Raw genomic sequence first — 20,492 nt, forward strand, 5'->3', positions numbered from 1 at the left:
ACAGAGAGGGCTAATTAATTTAAGGAATGAATTTAGGAGCTTAAAATTGGAGGCTTTTCTACATGTGACTCTTTAGAAAAAAAACTGCTGGCACCACCTTTATTGTACATTCCTATAAGACCTAGAGTTTATTGCTCTTCAAGTTAGCTCTCCCACAACACATGACAATAAACTGTTGGAGGAGGAAAAAAGCTATCATCTTAATGACATAATTTTAATTTTTAACAAGTCCTTTATTTCAGTACAACCTGATTATTTGAAGGTCAGCCCTAGGGTGCAGCTGGAACATGCCTGAAAGAAAAGCTCCTCTTTCCAGTCGCTTTTTCTGTCTTATTTTGGTATTTTCAATCAGTGTTGCTTCACCATCCAAGAATGAATTAGAATGATCTCCTAGCACTTCACACGTTGAACTCGTCTGAGAATGAATGATGCTATTTAATTCTTTGCCATTTCAAAGAATTATTTCCTTTATATCAGTTTTCCTAACTCCACAGCGATTATCAATACTTTCTAGTTCTTGCTTCTTCACCTTGGTACTATAAAATGATTTGGCAATTTCCGTTTATATGTGATCATTGCTACTCAGAAAGATGAATATTTATAGAAGGAGAGTGAAAAATCAACAAGGAAGATTTTCTGTCACCCAGCCAGTCCTTTCTAGTGTTTAACAGACCTCAAAGCCAGACCTTTAACCTACTCATAAAATGTCTTCTTTGATCTGTTTTCATTAAGACTAGAAATTAGTCAGTACTCCACATTCATGATGGGCCCATCCAAAAGTCAAGGTCTGCTTACTGGTACAGTTGGGCCTTTTCTTCACACGATAATTTGTATTTAGACACACATGCATTTATGCAGTCTTTCCAAATTTTACATTTTTTAGTCATCTTTTCTGATTAAACTTATTATTCCTTCTTCAAAAGGTGGTAGCTGTAATGCTTGGCTCAACTTTGCAAGGACAGCTCCTCCCTTGTTCACATTTACTTCCGAAGTGTCTCCACAACATACAATCGTGTTGCCCACCCAGTGCATCATTCCTGGGTCAGAAAATGTCACTGCAAGAGTTGCGTGTGCTTCAGTGTTTTTCCCTTTGTTTTCATACTGCACTTTGAAAAGGATTCAGTAACATCTAATGACATTAATATGAAATTTTATTCTTATGGGGCCCTTGACTTAGGGATAATTTCTCTTTTATATGTTTCTGATATGGCAGGCTAATGTATCATTTTGTTCTTTTATTCCACAAACCCAGCAAATTCTAAGCCTAGGCCTGAGCAACTCAGTCTTTCTAAAGCACATACGAACTGTGAATGTTGCTATGATTTACTGTAATTTTTTTGTATATGCTATATTGATTTATGAATGGTATTTACCTATATACCTCATGACATAAAGCCAGTAGAGAACAAATAAGCATGGATACAGTAAGTATAAATATAAATTTCCATATGATTTATTGTTGTTCCTTGTACATAAGAAACAGTAATATACAACTTACACTGCTTTAGAATGTAAAATGGATAAAAATGTGTACAAAAAAAGCACATTCCTAGAAAAAGGTATTGGCAAATAGTAAAAATAGGGGGAGGTCAAAAGCAAAAAAAAAAAAAAAAAAAAAAAAAAAAAAAAGGAAAAAACCAACAATTCTTCAGTTCAGTGTGCAAACATTATATAAAAATAGAAATAGTAACGCTACAGGCAGTATTTCCTGATAAATTATTTAAATAGCATATCTACACAATCTGAGATCTCTATTCCAATGGCAATGAGAAAATAATTTATAAAAATAAAGCAATGGTATACAAGATGATAGGAAAAAAAAACACATAACTTTCAGAAATTGTATTTAACATTTCAATGCTATTTCCTTATTGGGAATACTTCTCTGCGGCGTTTTTATAGTATGTACAACATTGACTTTTTAGGTACTACAGTAGCTTTAAGTTTGTTAGACACTTAAACTCTTTCTGCTCGATCCAAAAATTCTTTACTCAGTCACACAACAAATGAGGTAATATTTGTATGTAAGTTTCACCTTTGTCATTTTTTTCTCTTTTGGAAAAATCAAAGAAAAACGTGTATATGCTTTCCTTCTCCCTGGAAATAGGCACAAGGGATGGGGTAAAACAGGATTGAAGACCTCATGGCTTTCTTTGCAATTTAAAACATTTGCAAATGGATAACCAACTAATTCCACTTGAAAAGATAAAACAAAGAAAAAAGAATCCCAGAACATCCACTCTGGGCACAAGGGGCAGAGCAGCTCATTAGGCTGATTTTCCTTGTGCTGTTCTTGCAAGAGATTTGCTGATAAATGTCAACTACTTGCTGTCAAACACTTTCCATATGAAGCCTAAATTCCAGGCAGAACAGAGTTAATAAATAATCTGTATTTACAATCTTACAGTCACGAAGACTCTCAACAAAGATGACATGGATAGTCTTTACGCTTCTTCCTGTTCCTTGAATAATCCTTCAGCCAGATCTTCCAGAATAAGTAAAAAATAAATATTTTACATCGTAAAGCATTTTTAAAAAAATCTACACTCCAAAAGAGAGAATTAGAAAACTCCATGATAATTCAGGAAAAAAGAGAAAAGGAATGTTTTAGTTAGGTTGACAATAATTTTGTGCCTTTGTAACCATTAAAATACAAGCGTGGCTGCCCCTCCTTTGGGAGGCAGCTGGTGCTCACTGAGATGGTAGATTTTCCTATTTTCCTGCTACATCTGCATAAGCTACATCCAGAATGAAACCACCAATTTCAATGTGACCAGGCAATGGCAGCCAGCACTGCCTTACACTGGTTTGATTCGGATTCCCTAATTCTGGCCACTGCAGGTGACAAGTAAGGGGTGGGGATCAGGGAGGAAGTCCAGAAGCCAGTCTTTCTCTCCCTTTCCTGCTTCTATTTAAGTGTCTATTTACATGGGTTAATCAGCTAACACCAGTCAGCATCATGAAATCCAGCAATAGTCTTTCAATCCCCTGAAAATGACTTAGTACCGAACATGTAACAGTTCCTCCATATTTTCTTCATACAATCGTCTCAGGTATGCGCCCTCCCCTTAGTGCTTTGGCCTCTGCTCCCCGTGTTCCTGAAGGAGGATGTCAGGGTGGTTTTGTTTGCTAAGTCTAGTGAGTCCTCCCTTCTCTGACATGCCTGAAAATGCTTGAGTCCACTGCTCAGAGATGGCCTCACAATAGCACCCTGCTCTGTGACACAGGCAGAGTGGAATGGGCACCTTCCCAACGGAAGCAAGTAGATGCTTTTTCAAAAGGAAACCAAAGCAATTGTTTATATGCTTGGAAGATGTCTTATTCATTAGAGGCTGCACGCTGAGTCTGTTTTCGAAAACTGCATTTTCTTGAGGCAGGTCGCATGTTCTAGGAGTCCACACTGATGCAAGCAGAGAAAAAAAGGAAGGCAAGGAGAAGTGATCCTGGGGGTTTTCTCAAGCCCATAGTTCCAGAAGGTGCAATACCAGCATTGGTTTATCATCAGTCTTTCAATCAACAGTTTGATGATTAGGGATCTGTTAAAATAAACAAATATAAATAAATATACAAATGAAAACTAATTCATAAAAGCACAGACATCTTAGTATCAGTTAATAAGTTAAACCACATAGGAATAGCTCTACTTTTCTAATGACAAAAGCCTAATTTAAGATTGTTCAAGCATATTAGCATTTAATTTTATGAGCTGACATTGATACTAGGTGACCAACATGGCATGAACCTTCCAGAACGTATATTATGCTTTCCAAGGCTTTCAATGGTAAAAGTTTAGGGAGTCTTATTTTAAAAATTCAGACTCAAAAATTACATTAATAATTTAGATTTTTTTTTGTGTGTGTGTAAAATCAACCATCTTTCTCTACTCTGATTGATCTTTTCAGTATCTGGCCTTGGCCCAGTAAATATATATTAAGTGCTTATTTTGTGGTAGAGCCAGTGTTGGACTCAGCAAGCTTAAGTAATCACTGAGTAAAAAAGAATGAAGGAAAAAAAAAGCTAAGTTTAATAGTAAACATTAATTTAACATGCCAATATGAAAGCAACATTCCTCTCCCTTCTTTATATACAGGGAAAAGTTGGGAATTCTAACTTGTGCTCTGATGGCATGAATAAAACACCAAGCAGTAAGATATATAAATACATAATTGTAAAGAACAGTATTATTAATGAAGTCCAAATTGTATAGGAGCTTTTCTGCAGCCTACCTTTGCACTGTGTATGAGCAGCACAGAAACTGCTAAGCAAACTAATATTGTAACTAAGGACTCAGGAACTCATAAGCCACAGTGCCTAGGCATTATTCCATTTTTGTCCTTGTGTCCTCACAAGCAAAATAGAAATAACCCTGTCTCCAAAACAGTCTTTACATTGGACTCCCCCATAACTGTCATCCTTGGTATTAGTCTGCAATAGAGATGTCCAGTGTACATTCATGGTGATGTTGCTCTTACCTCTACATTCGTATTTCAGGTCGGAGAAGAACACCATTTCTTGAGAGAAGACAAACAACCCTAGTCTACCACCAGCATAGGTTTTATCATAGATGGGTCCTGAGTCAGCCATGATTTTCTTCCCTTCATACATCACCACTCTGCAGGGAAAAAAAGTCTTGTTTAGTGACAATGCTATTTCATACTTTTTGTCTTTTTGTCCATTAGTGTGACTTTAAGTGAAATTGAATCAGTACGATCATACCTAATGAAACCAGTCTTTGGCCTATGGCTGAGACGCCATCTGTAGGCGGTGAAATCTTTCCAGCCTATGTGACGAGGGTCATGCCACAGGGTGCGCACCTGAAGGAAAAGGAAAAGGAAAAGGAAAGGTTGAAACACAGCTCCTTCAGGTAAAGATTTCTGTTTCATTCCATCAGAAACAACGCTTGAAAGGTACCGAGCTGATCTAAGTTACAGGGCTGCAGTGGGGAATTGTTCCAAGCCCTCTCACATTTGTTGTGTGCCACTGAGCGCACACATAAAGCAGACAGAGAGGAGGGAAGGAGGTTTTTGTTTGAAAAGGCTGAAGGCACCTTAGGATCTGCGGGGCAATTCTTGGTCAAGCTCCCTTTTCAACACTGTTATGTTTTCACAAAGCAGAGCTCAGTGCTGCAGCTGGTGATGCTGGGAACTTTCTAAGACTCCCTGGTTGGAGTCTTGGTCAAAGCACAGTGTCCCCATCGCTAGTCAGGCACCCATCAGCTCTCTCTCTGCTGTAGGGCTTTGCTTCTTACCTGGCCAGGGGTGTTTCCTGTGTGCCACAGGGCATTCCGCAGGTGCTCGCCAGGCCCCGTGGTGGAGTTCACAACTTTCACAGAAAGGCCTGAGTATCCCTGAGCCCTCGTGGGGTTGGTGTCCCAGTAGGACTGGGTGACTTGCTTCCACATCACAACATAGAAGCGGCTGCTGGACTGGTAGCCAAAGACAAATCCAGCATAGTCATCGTCCCTTTCGGTGTTGATGAAGAAGGTGCCACTGAAGTCCACAGCATTAAACTCGTCATAACCTGGAAGATGAGCCCAGAGCCAGGTTAAAACCTGCAGCCTTCAGAAGGTTCTCCATCATGTTCCCAGACATCCTCAGCACCCGCAGGGACAGGTACAACTGCCAGGTTTTCTATTTGTTTTTCTCCATGTATGCATCAGCCTCTTGACCTAAGAACTCACTACTCACCTACAGCGAGTCCAGGGTCACAGTTGACAGTCTGGACGAGTTCTTTGCCCTGATGGCGTACAACCCAGTTAGGGTCATTTTGGGATGTCCCTTTGGGATCCAGAGGAATCATCTGGAATCGGCGGAAATCGGTCTCACTGATGTCAACATTCTCAGGACAGATGTCATCAATGTCTGGCACATTGTCATGGTCAAAATCATCTTTGCAAGCATCACCTCGACCATCACCTGAGGTCAAAAAAGCAAGAGTTCAGCAAAATTCTGAAGTGCTATTATTGTTACTGGTGTCAGAAATGTCAGTTGGCATTTGGTCCCTTCATCCTCTCAAATGCTTTGAGCCTTGTTTTCATTTCCTCAATCTACACAGCCGTGCCAGCAGTCCCTCTCTTAGAAATGGCTCCCCTGACTCACCGTCAGAGTCCTTCTGGTCCGGATTGGGCACGAGTCTGCAGTTGTCCCTGTCATCAGGAATGCCATCGTTGTCATCATCGTGGTCACAGGCATCTCCCTTGCCATCTTTGTCATGGTCAGCCTGGTTGGCATTGGGCACATAGGGACAGTTGTCCAGATTGTTCTGGTGGCCATCTTCATCAATATCCTGATTGTTGTCACAGGTATCTCCAATGCGGTCTGAGTCGGAGTCCAGCTGAAAGAGGGAGGTAAATGGAGGGTAAATTGCATTATAAACCATTCATGTTAAAGATAACTTATGCCCCCACCACAGGGAAAATTCTTCATTGTTTGATCTAGCCAGTGGGGTTTCATGTCTATTTATATACTCCTGCAGAAAGATAGCAATAGTAGCCATTACAGTTTAAACGTTTTTTCCCTTTGTCCTTGTTTTCTTACAAAAACCTGAGAAGGGATAATTTAAAAATGTTTTAAATATAAAACTTTCTAAATAAAATCAAATAGAGTTATTTAATTTTTAAAGATGAAATGAAATGTTAACTGTTAACTGTTAAATGTTTAATGTTAAATGAAATTCTCTGGATACTTTAACAGAGAATTTCCTTAGAAGGTTTCAGTTGTAAAACTGTTGACATGTCAATTTCTCTAAGTCCCGAAAAGATGGCAAAAGATGGTCTCTGCGTTGTATACTGTCTGGGTAGCGTGAATGACAGGGATACATTACTTTGGCTTTTTCTTTTAGGCATTTGATTTTATACACCTAGTATCTATAAGGATTGTCACCTGTAGGCTCAGGTAAAGTCAAACTCTAAATTTTTCCAAAACAGTTTTTCTCAGAGTATTTTATTCAGTGTGCATGGGATGCTTAGGGACTGTTTATATACACACTGGAATTCTTCTTGCCAGTATTTATGGTCTTTGCTTATAAGATTTTTACATCATGCTTGAATTTTGTTGTAAAATTTATTTTTATCTGAGGAATCAAAAACTCATCCAGTGAGGTTACATGATATTGAAATTTAATTTATGGTAAGTTTCAAACTCAAAATAAATGATTATCAGTGCCATCTGATCAGCAAAGCTAACCCAGATCATTCAAGCTTTTGATGGCCCCAGAGCCATTCATCCTATTGTTTTATGTTTGACAAGACTTCACAGGAACAAATCTTAGGAGGGAGAAGCTGGATTTCCTCATTTCTTTAATCTTATAAAAATTTACCATTAAAAAAAGCTGGTTTCTAAGCTTCCAGAACAATTCATTTTAGGGGGAAAAAAGCCTTAAATTTTATCCTTAGAAAATGATGGGCAGTTACACAAGAAAGAAATACTTTCAGACAGAAGCCTGTTCTGTGTAATGTTGATGTGTAGCACTCCTTAGCATAGGTAAAGAACGTTCGTAATGCCAGAAACTTTTGAAGAATGACAAAGAAATGGGGTTTCTCCAAGTTTTGGACATATCCTTAGTTTGATGATTTTCGTAGAGCTAGATTACATCATTAGCCATGAACATGGTTATTTTGCTTGTGCACATTTATTTTTCCATCTCTTAGTATTATATATGATTAATATTACTGTACAGTTGTCAGTCACAAATCTCTGCTTTGTATAATTTATTTTAACAATGGTAGACCATGCAGAGCAAGTCCAGTAGCCCTTCTTACAGAAGGTAAGGCTGAAGTTACGAGATCTTCATGCTAAAAATCTGTGAGACTCTGTGCAAGGAGCTCACATCAGGCAAATTATTTACATGAACATATTCCACTTGGCTATGAGAACCCAGGGAGCCACGGTCATGACAATGTTTGAACTTCGTTAAGCTCATTTTTCAAAGGCCATGAAAGGACTATTCCAACAGTTTACTGAAAGACTCTGAAAGGAGTCCACCTACCTGATCTGGATTGTGTTCCAAGGGGCAGTTGTCACACTGATCTCCAACCCCATCCATGTCAGTGTCTCTCTGGTCCACATTGTAGACATACTGGCAGTTGTCCCGTTCATTGAGGATACCTGAAGAGAACAAGGGACAAATAAGAGCTGGGCTCTCCAGCCTTGGATATGTCCACCAAAGTGCATACTAATAGCCAGGACTAGACAGAAGTAAGTTTGGAAAGCGGTGTCATGTCCCTGTCTCCCGCGGGCCCACTGATCAGGCAGCACCTTACCGTCCCCGTCAATGTCTGCAGCACAGGCGTCTCCTTCCCCATTGCTGTCTGTGTCTGCCTGATCTGGGTTGTGGTTGTAGGGACAGTTGTCACAGCGGTCTCCCACGTCATCTCTGTCATAGTCATACTGAGCTGGGTTGTAATGGAATGGACAGTTGTCCTGCAAAGAGAAGAAATGGAGCACTTAACAGTGTTGTCCCTGAAAAGAGCTCAAGCCTCAAACCACGTGCATAATATGTCTAAAGCTGCGAAAATCGGCAGTAATTACTTTCTACTTTGTGGATAGGCTAATTGAGTACTCAGTGTAAAATCATCACTACAGAAGTTAAAAGGACATAGTTAAAAAATGGATCCCCATTTTAGGTTAGAAGTTAGTGAGATGTAGAATATAATCCCATCATCTCAGTTCGTAGTGTGCCCAAAGTCAATTTCACTGTCATTTCGATGTGACATTTGAAATGAATCTAGGGAACAAAGTGACATTTGTTTATGCATTATAATTTCTCAAGTGCAGAGAAAAACAGTTCTGATGAAAAACAAAACCCTCATTTAAAAATTTTCTTGGCAACATCTACATCCTTAAACTACTGGAACACAATGAATAATTTCTAATTATCCTGTGTATTGATTTGGTATATTTTTTGCTATAGCCATGTAATTTCCTTGAATCCTGAAGTGCTTCAGGCTGTTGCTGAATTAAAAAGATGAAAACGGGATGGAAAACTGTTTTTACCCTGTCATCTGGAATTTTATCATTGTCATCGTCATCATCACAGGCATCACCAATTCCATCCTTGTCATAGTCTTCCTGGCCTGAGTTGGGGAGGTTGGGGCAATTATCCTAGGAAAGAGAAGACATATATCACTGCTTCAGTTGCCTTCCTCATGCTCAGCTCATGCACGAGGAGTGTACCTGGAATTCCAAATAGAAAAAGAACAGAATTCGGCTCAGTAACAGCATATTTTTTTTTTATGGGAAGACAAGAAAGTAAAACTTTTCTTGGGGGATATACATACAGAATTTGTGTAAATGCTCTAGGCTTTATAGATGCTGTGAACACAAGTCATGTTTTGCTGGTGTTTGGATAGAGTACTGTACTTTGTTTTGGCCAGAAGAGTTGACTGTGGAACACAGGTGCCCAAAAGAGTCTGTTCATGTTTTTGGCACCAAGTGGTATTAATTTTCATAGGAATTAGTGCCCCTCTACCTTTGGGAGATTTAATCTTTTAGTTTCATGTCCAGACTTTAAGTATTTAAAATTCCTTAGCCTGTGTTTTGATAAGGTGATGGGCCCTCTTTCCGGAGGCACACAAGGGACCTGGCTGTACCTTTTTGCAGTGGTAAGTTGCATTGGCCACGCACACCAGGTCCTCATTGGGCCAGCCATCCAGGTCTGTGTCCTCCCCGCAGATGATGCCATTGCCAGCGTAGCCGGGCTTGCACTCGCAGCGGTACATGGGGTCGCTGTAGTGGCCCAGGTAGTTGCACTTGGCGTTCTTGTTGCAGTCGTGGGTTCCATCCGTGCAGGGGTTACGGGGCTTGCACACCTAAGGGCACACCATCCTGCTGTTACCCAGAGCTTTCGAGGATCCCCAGATTTCATGGAAACAACAGTCCAGATCCCTGTCATCTCTGAGCAGACAGAGGCTCCATTTGGAAGAGTGTGGGTAATTACCTCTGTTCCTCCCCATTCTCCCTGAGGCTGTAGGCAAACTTTGCTTTATGTTTCTTTTTCTTGAATTTGCTCAGCACCTAGGCGTTTACAAGTCCATCTGCTCACAACTTATTCCAGAGCAGCATTTTTAAATATGGTAGACTATTTTTCCCCTGCAGGATTTACCATGGATTTTCTAGTCACATTTCTAAAACTAGACCATACATTCATCTCCTCGCCCTTTTTTTTTTTTTCGTGAATGGTATGAAATTACATTCCTCCCTCTCCTAGTTGTTTTGGTCAAGGACAGCTCTCCTCTCCTCTGGTTTACTCGTCTAGTTGACTGTACCTGTTTGTTGGCTGTGGCATATTCGACGCCCTGGCCAAAGGGCTGTGAGCCGGTGAAGCGCGGGGGGCAGGGCAGGCAGTTGTAACCGGGGTCCGTATTCTTACACCTGTGCTCTCCGTTGTGGTTGAAGCAGGCATCAGGCACTTCTTTGCACTATGGAGGAAATAAGAGCGTGCTTCGTGTTCGGAAGTCACTGCCATAAGGAAGCGACTGCACAGGTTAGCTGCTTTCCTAGATCCAGCAACTCGGAGTGCATCAGTTCCTCACCTCATCAACATCTGTGCATTGGATGCCATTTCCACTGTAACCAGGGGGACAAGCACCACATTTCCAGCTGCCATCAGGGTAGCTAGTACACTTCACACCGGCAAAGCAGGGATTGGACAGGCATCCATCTGAGACAAGGAGAGAGAGACAGGCACAGTAAATGGTTAGTCTAAGCTGCCGTACTGCCATGCTGAGCACTTAACACAGTGTAAGATATTATAGGGTATGGGGAACTGATAACTTGTTGGGATTATGTTGTCCATCTGCATCTTAGAATCAGATCACTCAGGACTAACCAAGCTGGAATCTCCTCGAATACTGACTGCAGCATTCAGTAAAATAGCAAAGCTCCTAGGTCCTTTCATCCTGGGCTGCGTGGCTCACCAATTGGACAGTCCTGCTTGTTGCAGATCTGGTTTTCTGTCACGTCACCAATGCAGTCCTTGCCTCCAAACTGGGGTGTGGGGTTGTTGCAGAGCCGGCTACGTTTCTGTACCCCTCCTCCACAGGTGACAGAACAGATGTCCCATGGTGACCAAGGACCCCAGCCTCCATTGACTGGAAGAAAATGAACCACAGGCAACAATTAAGATCAACTTTCAAATCCCTCCCTTGTCATAGGCTCTCCTAAGCCCGTTCAAGAAACCTCTGCTCCTCTGACACACGGAAAGAATGCTGGGGAAGAGGGTGAGTTTGTTTTTCATTAAAAGAAGTTGCTGAGCATGCAGGACTTTGCTTCTGTTTGTTTCTCTAGTAGGTAACCTTCCTGCTCTATGACCCACTGAACTGCAGGCTGCAGATGCCAGGCAACCAGCTGGGCAGAGCTGCTGCCCATGCTCAACCTTGCAGCTGAGCTCACACTTACTGGGGCAGGCGTCTTTCTTGCAGGCTTTGGTCTCCCGTGCTTCGCCTTCACAGGGTTTCCCGTTCATCTGGGGGCTGGGAGAGTTGCAGAGCCGGATCCTTGTGATCACACCGTCACCACAAGTCACAGAACAAGATGACCACGGGGACCAGTGGCTCCAGCCACCATCCTGTTTAACTAAAGTACAAAGTTGATGGTCACAAATGGTTTTGGCTTAGAGATAACCAAACAGAATCCCTCATCAGGAGCACACATGTTATTTCCAGGAAATGGTCAATGGCAACTAAACCCAGTGTACGGCAGAAATTGGCTCCTGGCCACAGGCACAAATGTCAACATGGAACGTTTTCTACTAGAGAACGGATAAGTGAGCTGTTTTTATGGGTTGCTGTTAATATCCTAACATTTACAGGGTGCTTACCATGAACCAAACTCAATGTTAACTGCTTTACATGCAGTAGCTAAAGAAAATGCTCAAGATAAACTTATCAAGAACTATTATTATCTCCAAGTTGCAAATGAGGAAACAGCCTCAGAGAGGGTAAGCTGTGCTCAGGTGTGCACAGCGAAGCAGTGGGATCGGGATCCAGAGATCCTAGAACCCGTGTTCTTAATGTCCATGCTGTGGAGCTGCCCTCGGTGATGACAACAAGGACAGGTCAGTTCTCCATGTCCCTAAGAGGCCAAGATGCTCACATCTCTTGTCGCACTCCTGAATGTGGCAGGTGCGTGTCTGGACCGAGGAGCCCTCACATCGGTTGTTGAGGCTATCACAGGAGCGGCCGCGCTGCTGAATTCCGTTGCCACAGCTCGTAGAACAGGAGGTCCACTCAGACCATGGAGACCAGCCATCGTCCGCAGAGTCGCTGGCTGCAGGCGAAACAGAGGTTCATCAGGTACATGATGATTAGGACAAGCTGTTCTTCAGAGGGCTCTGTTCAGGGCCCTCCACTTGCCAGAGGGTGAAAAGCAATACATTTCTTTCTTTTTGGCTTTACTGAGGTGTCACTGACAAAGACAATAGACATTTAAGGTGTATAATATGTTGTTTTGATACACACATATATTGTGATTACCACTGTCAAGCTAGTTAACACACCTCCATCATCTTACAGTTACTTTTTTTTGATGACTTAAGATCTACTCTCTTAGCAAATTTTAAGCATATAATCCAGTATTATTAACTACGGTCACCGTGCTGTACATGAACTCTCTAGAACACGATATGAGCCGGCACAAAGTTGCAGTTATACAGGATGAAAAGCAACATACTTCTTAGGCCAGCAGCCGAGGGATTTACCCCAGGTCATGATGTGTACAGCAGTGGGGTAATCGGATGCTTTGCCTGGCTCAGTACAGCTGAGCCTTCCCACAGTGTACGCTCTCCTAGTCATTGCTTTTCCTTTCTCCTCTCAGCAATGCAAATGAGTTTTCCTCTACTGACTTAAGATATCTGGGTAGGCATTTCCAGTCTCAGCCTTCCAGGAATGCGTGAGTCTGAGGAAGCGTATAGGAGCCGTTTCTGTCAGGGGAGCCATACACCATGTGTTTGACAGATGAGTTTGAAGGCAGCCGAGCTGTTGTTGGCTCTGGCTCCAACTCGGCCATGAGTTAGTCAGTTTGTTGTTCCTCTCACCCAAGCATTTGGGGCCTTCTCTGCACATACGGTCATAAGAGGACAGCATGTTTGTTTACCATCTGCCCAGGCACCACGGCTACAATCACATCTAGCTGTATCCCACAGAAGACAAAGGACTTATTTTCTTTGGACATTAGTTGTAAGTTTTCTTAGCAATCCCTGATTCAAGTTCAGAACTTTGCTACCTCCAGCTAGCTTTGTTCCTTTTAACGCACATCTCAAGTGAATGCGGAACAGAAAATAGATGTAAAAACGATCATTACAGTGCCAGTATCGCGAATATGATCCCTGGATGGAACTGGTTATTCTGAGCTGTGACAAGGGGGGGTGTGTGTGTGTGTCTGTGTGTGTGTATGTGAAGGGCACGTGCTGTTTTTCTGTTTTCTTCCTCATCTCAGTTGTGATGAATCACTTTTATAACTTGTACCTGCTACATTAAATATTGTCTCAGCAAAGTCATTAATTTTACTGGTAACAACAGCCAGGGATCAGGTGCCATGGAACAATACCATGCCTTATTTCTGTTGGTGCTCTGGAGCTCAAATTGCTGTTACTCTCTCAGGCCCTCTTATCCCTACAGATGAAAGGGGCAGAACTTCCAGGCCCCATCAGGCCAGCTCACACAATAAGCCTGTCAGTATCTCTGGTGAGCAGATTTTTCTTAACTCTGTGCCACTACGGTCAAATTCTAAAAGCAGTCAACTTACAGCGGTTGCTGCCACGTCTTCATCTCTTTTCCTCAAAGCAAAAAATCGGAATGAATGAGCTATACCAAGATCTTCACTGCCATTACTGCAATCCAGATGGGGTAATTATGACGTACTGATAATGGAGTTTTGGGCTGTGTACAGCAGATAAGCTGTCAGTTAAGCAGCTGCTGCAGCCAGAAACTGAATGAAAGCATGACGGAGATGGGGGTGGGGCTCCAGTGTTGTGCTCGGCTCTCTAGGATGTATGTAGAACTGATCTAGTCACTGAAGAATAGTTACGCCATTTGAGGAACTTACGCCAACAGCGAGGACAGCATTCTCCATCGGGAACTGTGGCATTGGAGCAGGGCATGATGGGACAGGACACCTTTTTGCAGATGGTAACTGAGTTCTGCAGGGCAAGAGAGTGAGAGGGGAACAGGCTGCTGAGCATGTTGCGTTCAGAAGTCTACATCCTGTAACATTTCCTTTACAAGCCAAAACATGGTCGGGGCTGTCAATGCTCTAGTGGAACGATTTTCATAGAAGATCTGTCTGTCAATATTTGCAACCACCACTATCGTAGAGACAGTTCTAGGGCTAGTTGACGTGTCACTCCATTGCTTGGAAAGTTCTTTTTAATTGCTACTTAGTCAAGGGTGGAAGTTACAGTACGAAGAATGTATAGCAGAGGAACCAACCAACATCATGGGCCAAATCTATGTCTGAAATCAAACTCAGGAAATTCAGCCAGGACTTTTACATTTTTATATTATGTGTTTGGGGGGAAGAAGGAAGATCTACAAGCATTTTTTTTTTCTCATCTATAGATCTATGACCTGTCTCTATATTGGGAAAGAACGGGAATTTAATGAAGTTGGTTCCCAAAGCCAGTCATCTGTGATTTGTATTTAAGCAAATTCAAATACTTTGCTATTAATAGATAAGCCAAGTGAACCTCCAAACTCACTGGCCACTGGCATGGGGGAATGCTAGAGTGAATAACACACAACTGGCATTGCCATCTGAGCCAAGTAGACAGTAACATCCTAACAGTGTCAGGCTAAGTGATTTGAAAAGCAATTGCTACTCTACCAAGAGAACCTATGCCAAAACTGAATATAAATCGGGGTTGGGGAAAAAAAAATGAATGTTCCAACCAGGTTTTATTTACTTGACATTCAACACTTAGTCTTTGAACTAAGGTAGGTAAATTATTCAGATGTCTTAGTAGATTCATTCTCTTAGATACTTAGCCTGGGGTGTAATTAATACTTTGATAAACCATCTGAGAGTTTAAAGAATAATTTATAGATGCCATAATTGCATCTTAAAGAAAAAGAAAAAAACACTTTGGTATCAGGCCATGGAACATAAAAAGAATCTCTGTGGTGATGTGGGTATTTCCCCAAAGATGCAGGTTCAAACAAAAGCTGTCGACTCTTATTCTGGTTGGTGAAGACTACTTACCTGACAGCGACACTCGGTGCAGCTATCAACAGTCCATTCCTCGTTATTTCTGTACTGAACTCCGTTGTGATAGCACAGGGGAGGCCGCCTCAGCTCATTGGCCAACTCTTTGTTCTCTTCAGTCTAAATGGGAGAGAATATCATTAGTGTCCACCCTCATTTTCAGTCATTTGGGGCCATCTGTGATAAACCTGCCAGGGTTCATGCTAACGGGCTGGGTGCAGAGGCCACTGACCACTTTGCGGATGCTGTCCTGCAGCGTGGTCACAATGGTGCGCAGGCCCCTGAGTTCCAGGACCATGCTGGACAGCTCATCACAGGAGATGCCGCAGATGGCTTGCAGGTCCTTTGTCTTGTGGCCAATGTAATTAGTGCGGATGGCAGGGCTGGAACCATTCACCACGTTGTTGTCAAGGGTGAGGAGGACACTGGTAGCTGGCAAGAAACAAAATGAAAACTTCAAAGAGAGACTCTTACCAACCAGCCTCTTGAGCTGTTAGTGGTAGAAGACGTTTCATTTGGTGTGAAGGATGCACGTAGAGGGGTGGCGTGTATGCGCACATGTGTGTATACATGTGTGTGTGTATGATACCCCTTGAGGTCACTTTTGTATGCCTCTTAATGATTTTACTGGGGGTAATTTACGTACAACCACTATTGCTAAATTCCTCAGCTTGTTTTTGGTGGAATTTCCCCCCGATTTCCCTACGTGCTCTAAAAATAGAGGGGTACTCACAGCTGGAGCAGCCTTTGTTCCTGAGGATGTCTTCTGGTGTGGTTCCAAAGACAAACCTCACATTCTGCAGCACCCCCTGTGGGCAGAGGATACACATTACTTGTAGAAAGCTGAGCGGGGTGGGGATGGGGTTGGGAAGGACTGTCTCTATGCTAGGAAAAGCATACAGTAGATGTTCTAAAAGCTTCAAAGAGCTGTCTGAAGATCACTGTGTCAAAATAACACAGCAACATAAATTGCCAAAAACTTCAAAATCTTCATTGTGACTTCTGCCAAGTCTTGAGTATTTTACAAAGAATTCAGTTATCAGCCTACTTGGGTACACAGGAAATGGAATCTGATCCTAAGCCCAGAGGATATAATGACACTTCCCAGTGTCAAAGAGTTAAATGTGGGAGTTCAAAGCCACCCTTGCAAAGATCTAGAAGTTAAGGCGCAGATGAAGCTGTAACAGCAACAACTAACTGCTATTTTAACCTTTTATGTGAGACCAGCTGCATCCCCATGAGGAATCCAATAGCAAAGTGGTACTGATTCTGCCCATAGAAAGTATCCATTTGAAACAACATTAAAATTGGGGGAATGCATTTGAAATAAGCTATTTTCTTAAGAGCCTAGGGAGTATCTAAGGCTTGAACAGGCTGATTGCTAAAGGAAAACCATTTCTTGTTTCCTTGAGTAGTTTTCAAAGTGTGCTTCCCAGACTACCAGCATCAGGATCACCTGGTACTTGTTAGAGTTGCCGTTTTACAGAATCCCAAACTCTGGGGCTGGGGTGCCGCAGCGTGAGCTTTCACAAGCCCTCCAGGTGATGCTCATGCTGCCTAAAATCTGAGAACTGCTGCTTTAGTTTACAGACAGGATTTCCTGTAGCCCTCCTGGCTGGTCACCTGTCTAGCAGATGATCCAACGGAGCAGGGCTCAGAGAAGAAGCCTCACCTGGAAATTGTCATTGACGCCCCCCTTTGCGATGCGGAGTCTGGCGATGCTGGCCAGGTCTCTGGTGAAGACGCTCTGGATGGGGACGTCCAGCTCGGCATTCTCCATCTTTTCACAGTCGATGTACAGCTGGGCCCTGTCTTCCTGCACAAACAGGGTGATGCTCTTCCACTGGCCGGTTGCCAGGAGAGCTTCTTCCACAGACACCACGTGCTGCTTTCCTTGGACGGTCAGGCTGAGGTCCAGGGTGCCCGCCTTGCCGTTGGACACCACGCTGAAGACCTGGCCAGAGTGGTCTTTCCGCTCCAGGGCCAGCAGCGTGCCCCGGGTCTTCTTCATCTGCCTCAGGGAGGCCAGAAGGAGGAAACCCTTCTCGGCCCGCACAGCATCCACCAGGTCTTGGAACTTGTCATCAGGCACAGGGGGGATCAGGTTGGCATCCTCGATGCGGAAAGCTGGGCTGGAAGGGTCAGGACCCTTCACCAGTCGGCGCCCAGACCCCTTGCGGGCAGCCCCGGTGAGTTCAAAGATGTCAAACACGCTGTTGTCTCCCCCAGACTCTGTTAGGCAGGAGAGAACACATGGTGAGCTTTGGAGGCTGGGACCAGCGGTAGGGGGCTGAGTCCTTAGGGGTGGAGACAAAGGGCTGGGGTGAAAACTCCTGGCAGCCACTGAAAGAGCTGAATAAACACCAGGATCAGAGTGAAGCTGCGTCCTGATGTCCAGTCAGGCTCAAGAGCAAAGGAGCTGGGAGAGGACAGCATGTGAAGGGGCACACCTGGGGTAGCCAGCCCCTCTTCTTCGTCCCTCCTTCCCCTAAAGGTGCCACACAAACTCACCTGGAATGCGGTTGGTGCCACACACATGCAACAGGAACAGGACGCCTAGTCCCCAGGCCAGCCCCATGGTGGAGCTGTTGGTGCCCAGCAGGGATCCTACAGCAGGAAGCACAAGAGCCCAAGGTCAGAGATCAGTTAGGCAGGGAGGGTGGGCAGAAACCGGGCTGGGCATGGGGACGGGGCCGGGACCATCCCTCTTTGACCCCGCGTTTGCTGAAATGAAGGACAACAGGATTACTTTCCAGAGAGCATGAGAGAGAGAGAGAGTGAGAGAGAGAGAGAGGGAGAGAGAGACGTGGAGGAAAGAGATGCTGGTTTTAAAGTGTGGGGGGCGCAAGACCAACAATTTGGGGGCTTTTGGGAAGTCGAAGGTGAACAAGATCAGGAGTGTAGTTTGGAGTTGCAGGGAGGGCACGGGGAAGTACAGACTCTTCCCTGGAGTGCTGATACAAAGGCTTAAGGAGGACTTCAGAGAGTAAAGAAATCTTGGGGTGTCCTGATCAGTTGGTTTGTGAACCCCAAGGCTGGAGAGGATGGCTCTGGAGCCTTGTCCCGAAGAGTCCTCCAGCGGCCGAGAGGGGCGGGCTGGGGCAGGAGAGCGGGGAGAGTGTAGGTTCCGGGGTCCACCAGAGGGACTGAAGCCTCAGCGCTCCAGGTGGATGTCCCCGGCAGCTTTGGTCCTCGGCGGCCGCCGGGGGCGACTTACCTGTGTGGACCGGAGCGCGGCGGCCGGGAGCGGTGGAGAGGGCGGCGAGGGCTGGAGGGACGCGGGGACCGCCTGTGCGTCCGAAGTGGAGGTTGCGCCGGGAGAGAGGCAGGAGCCCTGAACTCGCAGGCCAGCTCGGGCGCAGTGGCTGGCAAGGCGGAGGAGCAGCGCGCTTTTAAAGGGGCGCTCGCATTCCTGGGGATTCCTCCGGCCAATGGGCGGCGGCCGGGCAGGAAGCGGGAGGGGGGCCAGTCTGGGCTCCTCTCTCCGCCCCCCGCTGCCTGGCGCGCAACTTTCCAGCTAGAAAGTGAAGGGGGCGGGGGTCGGGGCTTGGGAGCACTGGAACTTCTCAGAAAAGTCGGTGCCCGCCCACGCAGCCTTGGCGCGCACGGGCTAGGCGCTAGCGCTCTTGCGCCACGCGGGCTCGGGGTGATCAGCGAGCATCCCGAGCAGGGACTGGGCTGGGGCGACCACCCAGGAGGGCCCGCGGGGTGGGGCAGGGGCTTTCGGGCGAGCCGGTCTCCCGGAATGCCTGGGTGATGGCTGAAAGGTGAACACTAGAGACTGGGCCCGATTTGTAAAAAGAAAAATGGGCCGACGGGGCGCAGGGGACCCCAAGAGAGCCATTCTTTAAAATAGCTGCCCCTCGGGCCCTCGCTGACCTTCTTCCACCGTCCCGGTGGGGTGAGGACACGCGTCCCCCTAGCGCCTGTCCTGAGTTGGCCCCACGCCCGCCCCCGCGGGAGGTGAGCGCGGCGTCGGCGGGGCCGGCGGGTTGTTGCGCGGCGCTCGCCTTCGCTGCCTTCGGGCGCTTTCCTGCCGCGGCTGCCGGGGGCCCACAGAGGCGCCTCTCCCGCTGCCGCGGCGCTCCCTCGGCCGGCCGCTTGGGGGCGGTGTGCGTATTCTCATCAAGGGGCCCGGGGAGGACAGCTGCTTTCTACTCGAATTTTAAGGAACCTTACTCGTATCCAGTTTCCTCAAGCCAAATTGAAATTGTGTCTTGAAAAACAGTTTTTGTGCCCACTCGTGCCTCTTAACGTGACTCCTGTTTGGAGAATTTGCAGAACCATCTGGCTCCAGAGTCTTCAACTCTTTACAGAACAGACCCATAGAGTAATAAATTACTCTCTGCCTGTTATTGTATTTCCCTCTTTCCTCCCTAAACGTTCTTTTCGTTTTTCGGCTCCTGAACCCGAGGTGTGGGTTACATTTCTGTGGGTGCACGCATTGCCATGAGTGCCGCTGCCTAGTGCTTCTGTCATTGAAGTCTGGTCTCCAAGCCACTGTCCCAAGCCAGCATGACTCCAGCTGCCTGGAATTCCATTCATGTCTTCGGGATGGGACGTCAGCAGCCTCGCTCCCTGTGCCGTGGTCCAGCGCTATCGGGCTGGCTCCGGGGCCAGGGCATAGGTAGAAGCTTGACCAAATAAGGATCTCAGCACAGCCAGGGGAAACCCCTGGGGTTCACCTCCCATCTTAGCAGTTAAACCTGGCAGAACTCCCGACTGCTGCAAACAGCCAAGGGTTTACATTCATCAAAGAGCAATTTCGCTTTTTTTGCGTGGGAGTGTTGTATGACAAGATGGGGTGTGTGTGTGTGTGTGTGTGTGTGTGTGTGTATTACGGAAAGAGTGTTTGCTAATTACTCAACATGCATATCAAGAGCCTTTAAAAGATGACCGGTATGTTGCTAAGGCACATGTTTGTTTGTTGGATTTTAGATGTTGGGAGGCCGTAAGAAAAGTTTCTGTTGGTTGATGAGTAAAATTGGATTCTTGTCCCGCAAATCATAGGTAATGATTCATCCAAGCAGATCTAAAGATTCTGGAGTTGGCACCCATCCCTCTCTCTCCCCTTCCTTCTCCTTCTACAGCATTCACCTTGCTCTTTGAAAAGTGATTGGGATTTTTTTCTTCTTCTTTCCACTTGCTCCATGATATTGGACAGAGACAGTTCTTGGAGGGATGGGCAGCTGATGGCTTTGGGTTCCTCTGGCCCACTTGATCATTGTGTACAGATCAGATGAGGGCTTGAGGGCTGCAAGAGGCCCACGGAAGCAGGATGCATCTTGTATGAAA

General features: G+C 45.1%; 1 protein-coding gene across 1 annotated transcript; it reads right to left on the reverse strand.

Annotated features, from left to right (window-relative positions):
• Nucleotides 1–218: 218 nt before the first annotated feature.
• Nucleotides 219–18,706, reverse strand: THBS1 (thrombospondin 1). Its single transcript, XM_011989324.1, has 22 exons — nt 18,415–18,706; nt 17,709–17,804; nt 16,870–17,429; nt 15,931–16,006; nt 15,430–15,629; nt 15,195–15,317; nt 14,043–14,136; nt 12,093–12,266; nt 11,397–11,573; nt 10,916–11,089; nt 10,532–10,659; nt 10,265–10,417; nt 9,590–9,808; nt 8,994–9,101; nt 8,261–8,420; nt 7,987–8,105; nt 6,099–6,333; nt 5,688–5,915; nt 5,249–5,520; nt 4,717–4,814; nt 4,473–4,612; nt 219–3,536 (listed from the first exon to the last, which is right to left on the reverse strand). The coding sequence occupies exons 2-22, from the start codon at nt 17,773–17,775 to the stop codon at nt 3,529–3,531; spliced, it is 3,513 nt and encodes a 1,170-aa protein (XP_011844714.1). The 5' UTR covers nt 17,776–17,804; nt 18,415–18,706; the 3' UTR covers nt 219–3,528.
• Nucleotides 18,707–20,492: the final 1,786 nt, after the last annotated feature.

Source organism: Mandrillus leucophaeus, unplaced genomic scaffold (genome assembly GCF_000951045.1).
Source record: "Mandrillus leucophaeus isolate KB7577 unplaced genomic scaffold, Mleu.le_1.0 Scaffold35, whole genome shotgun sequence".
NCBI classification, from domain to species: Eukaryota; Metazoa; Chordata; class Mammalia; order Primates; family Cercopithecidae; genus Mandrillus; species Mandrillus leucophaeus.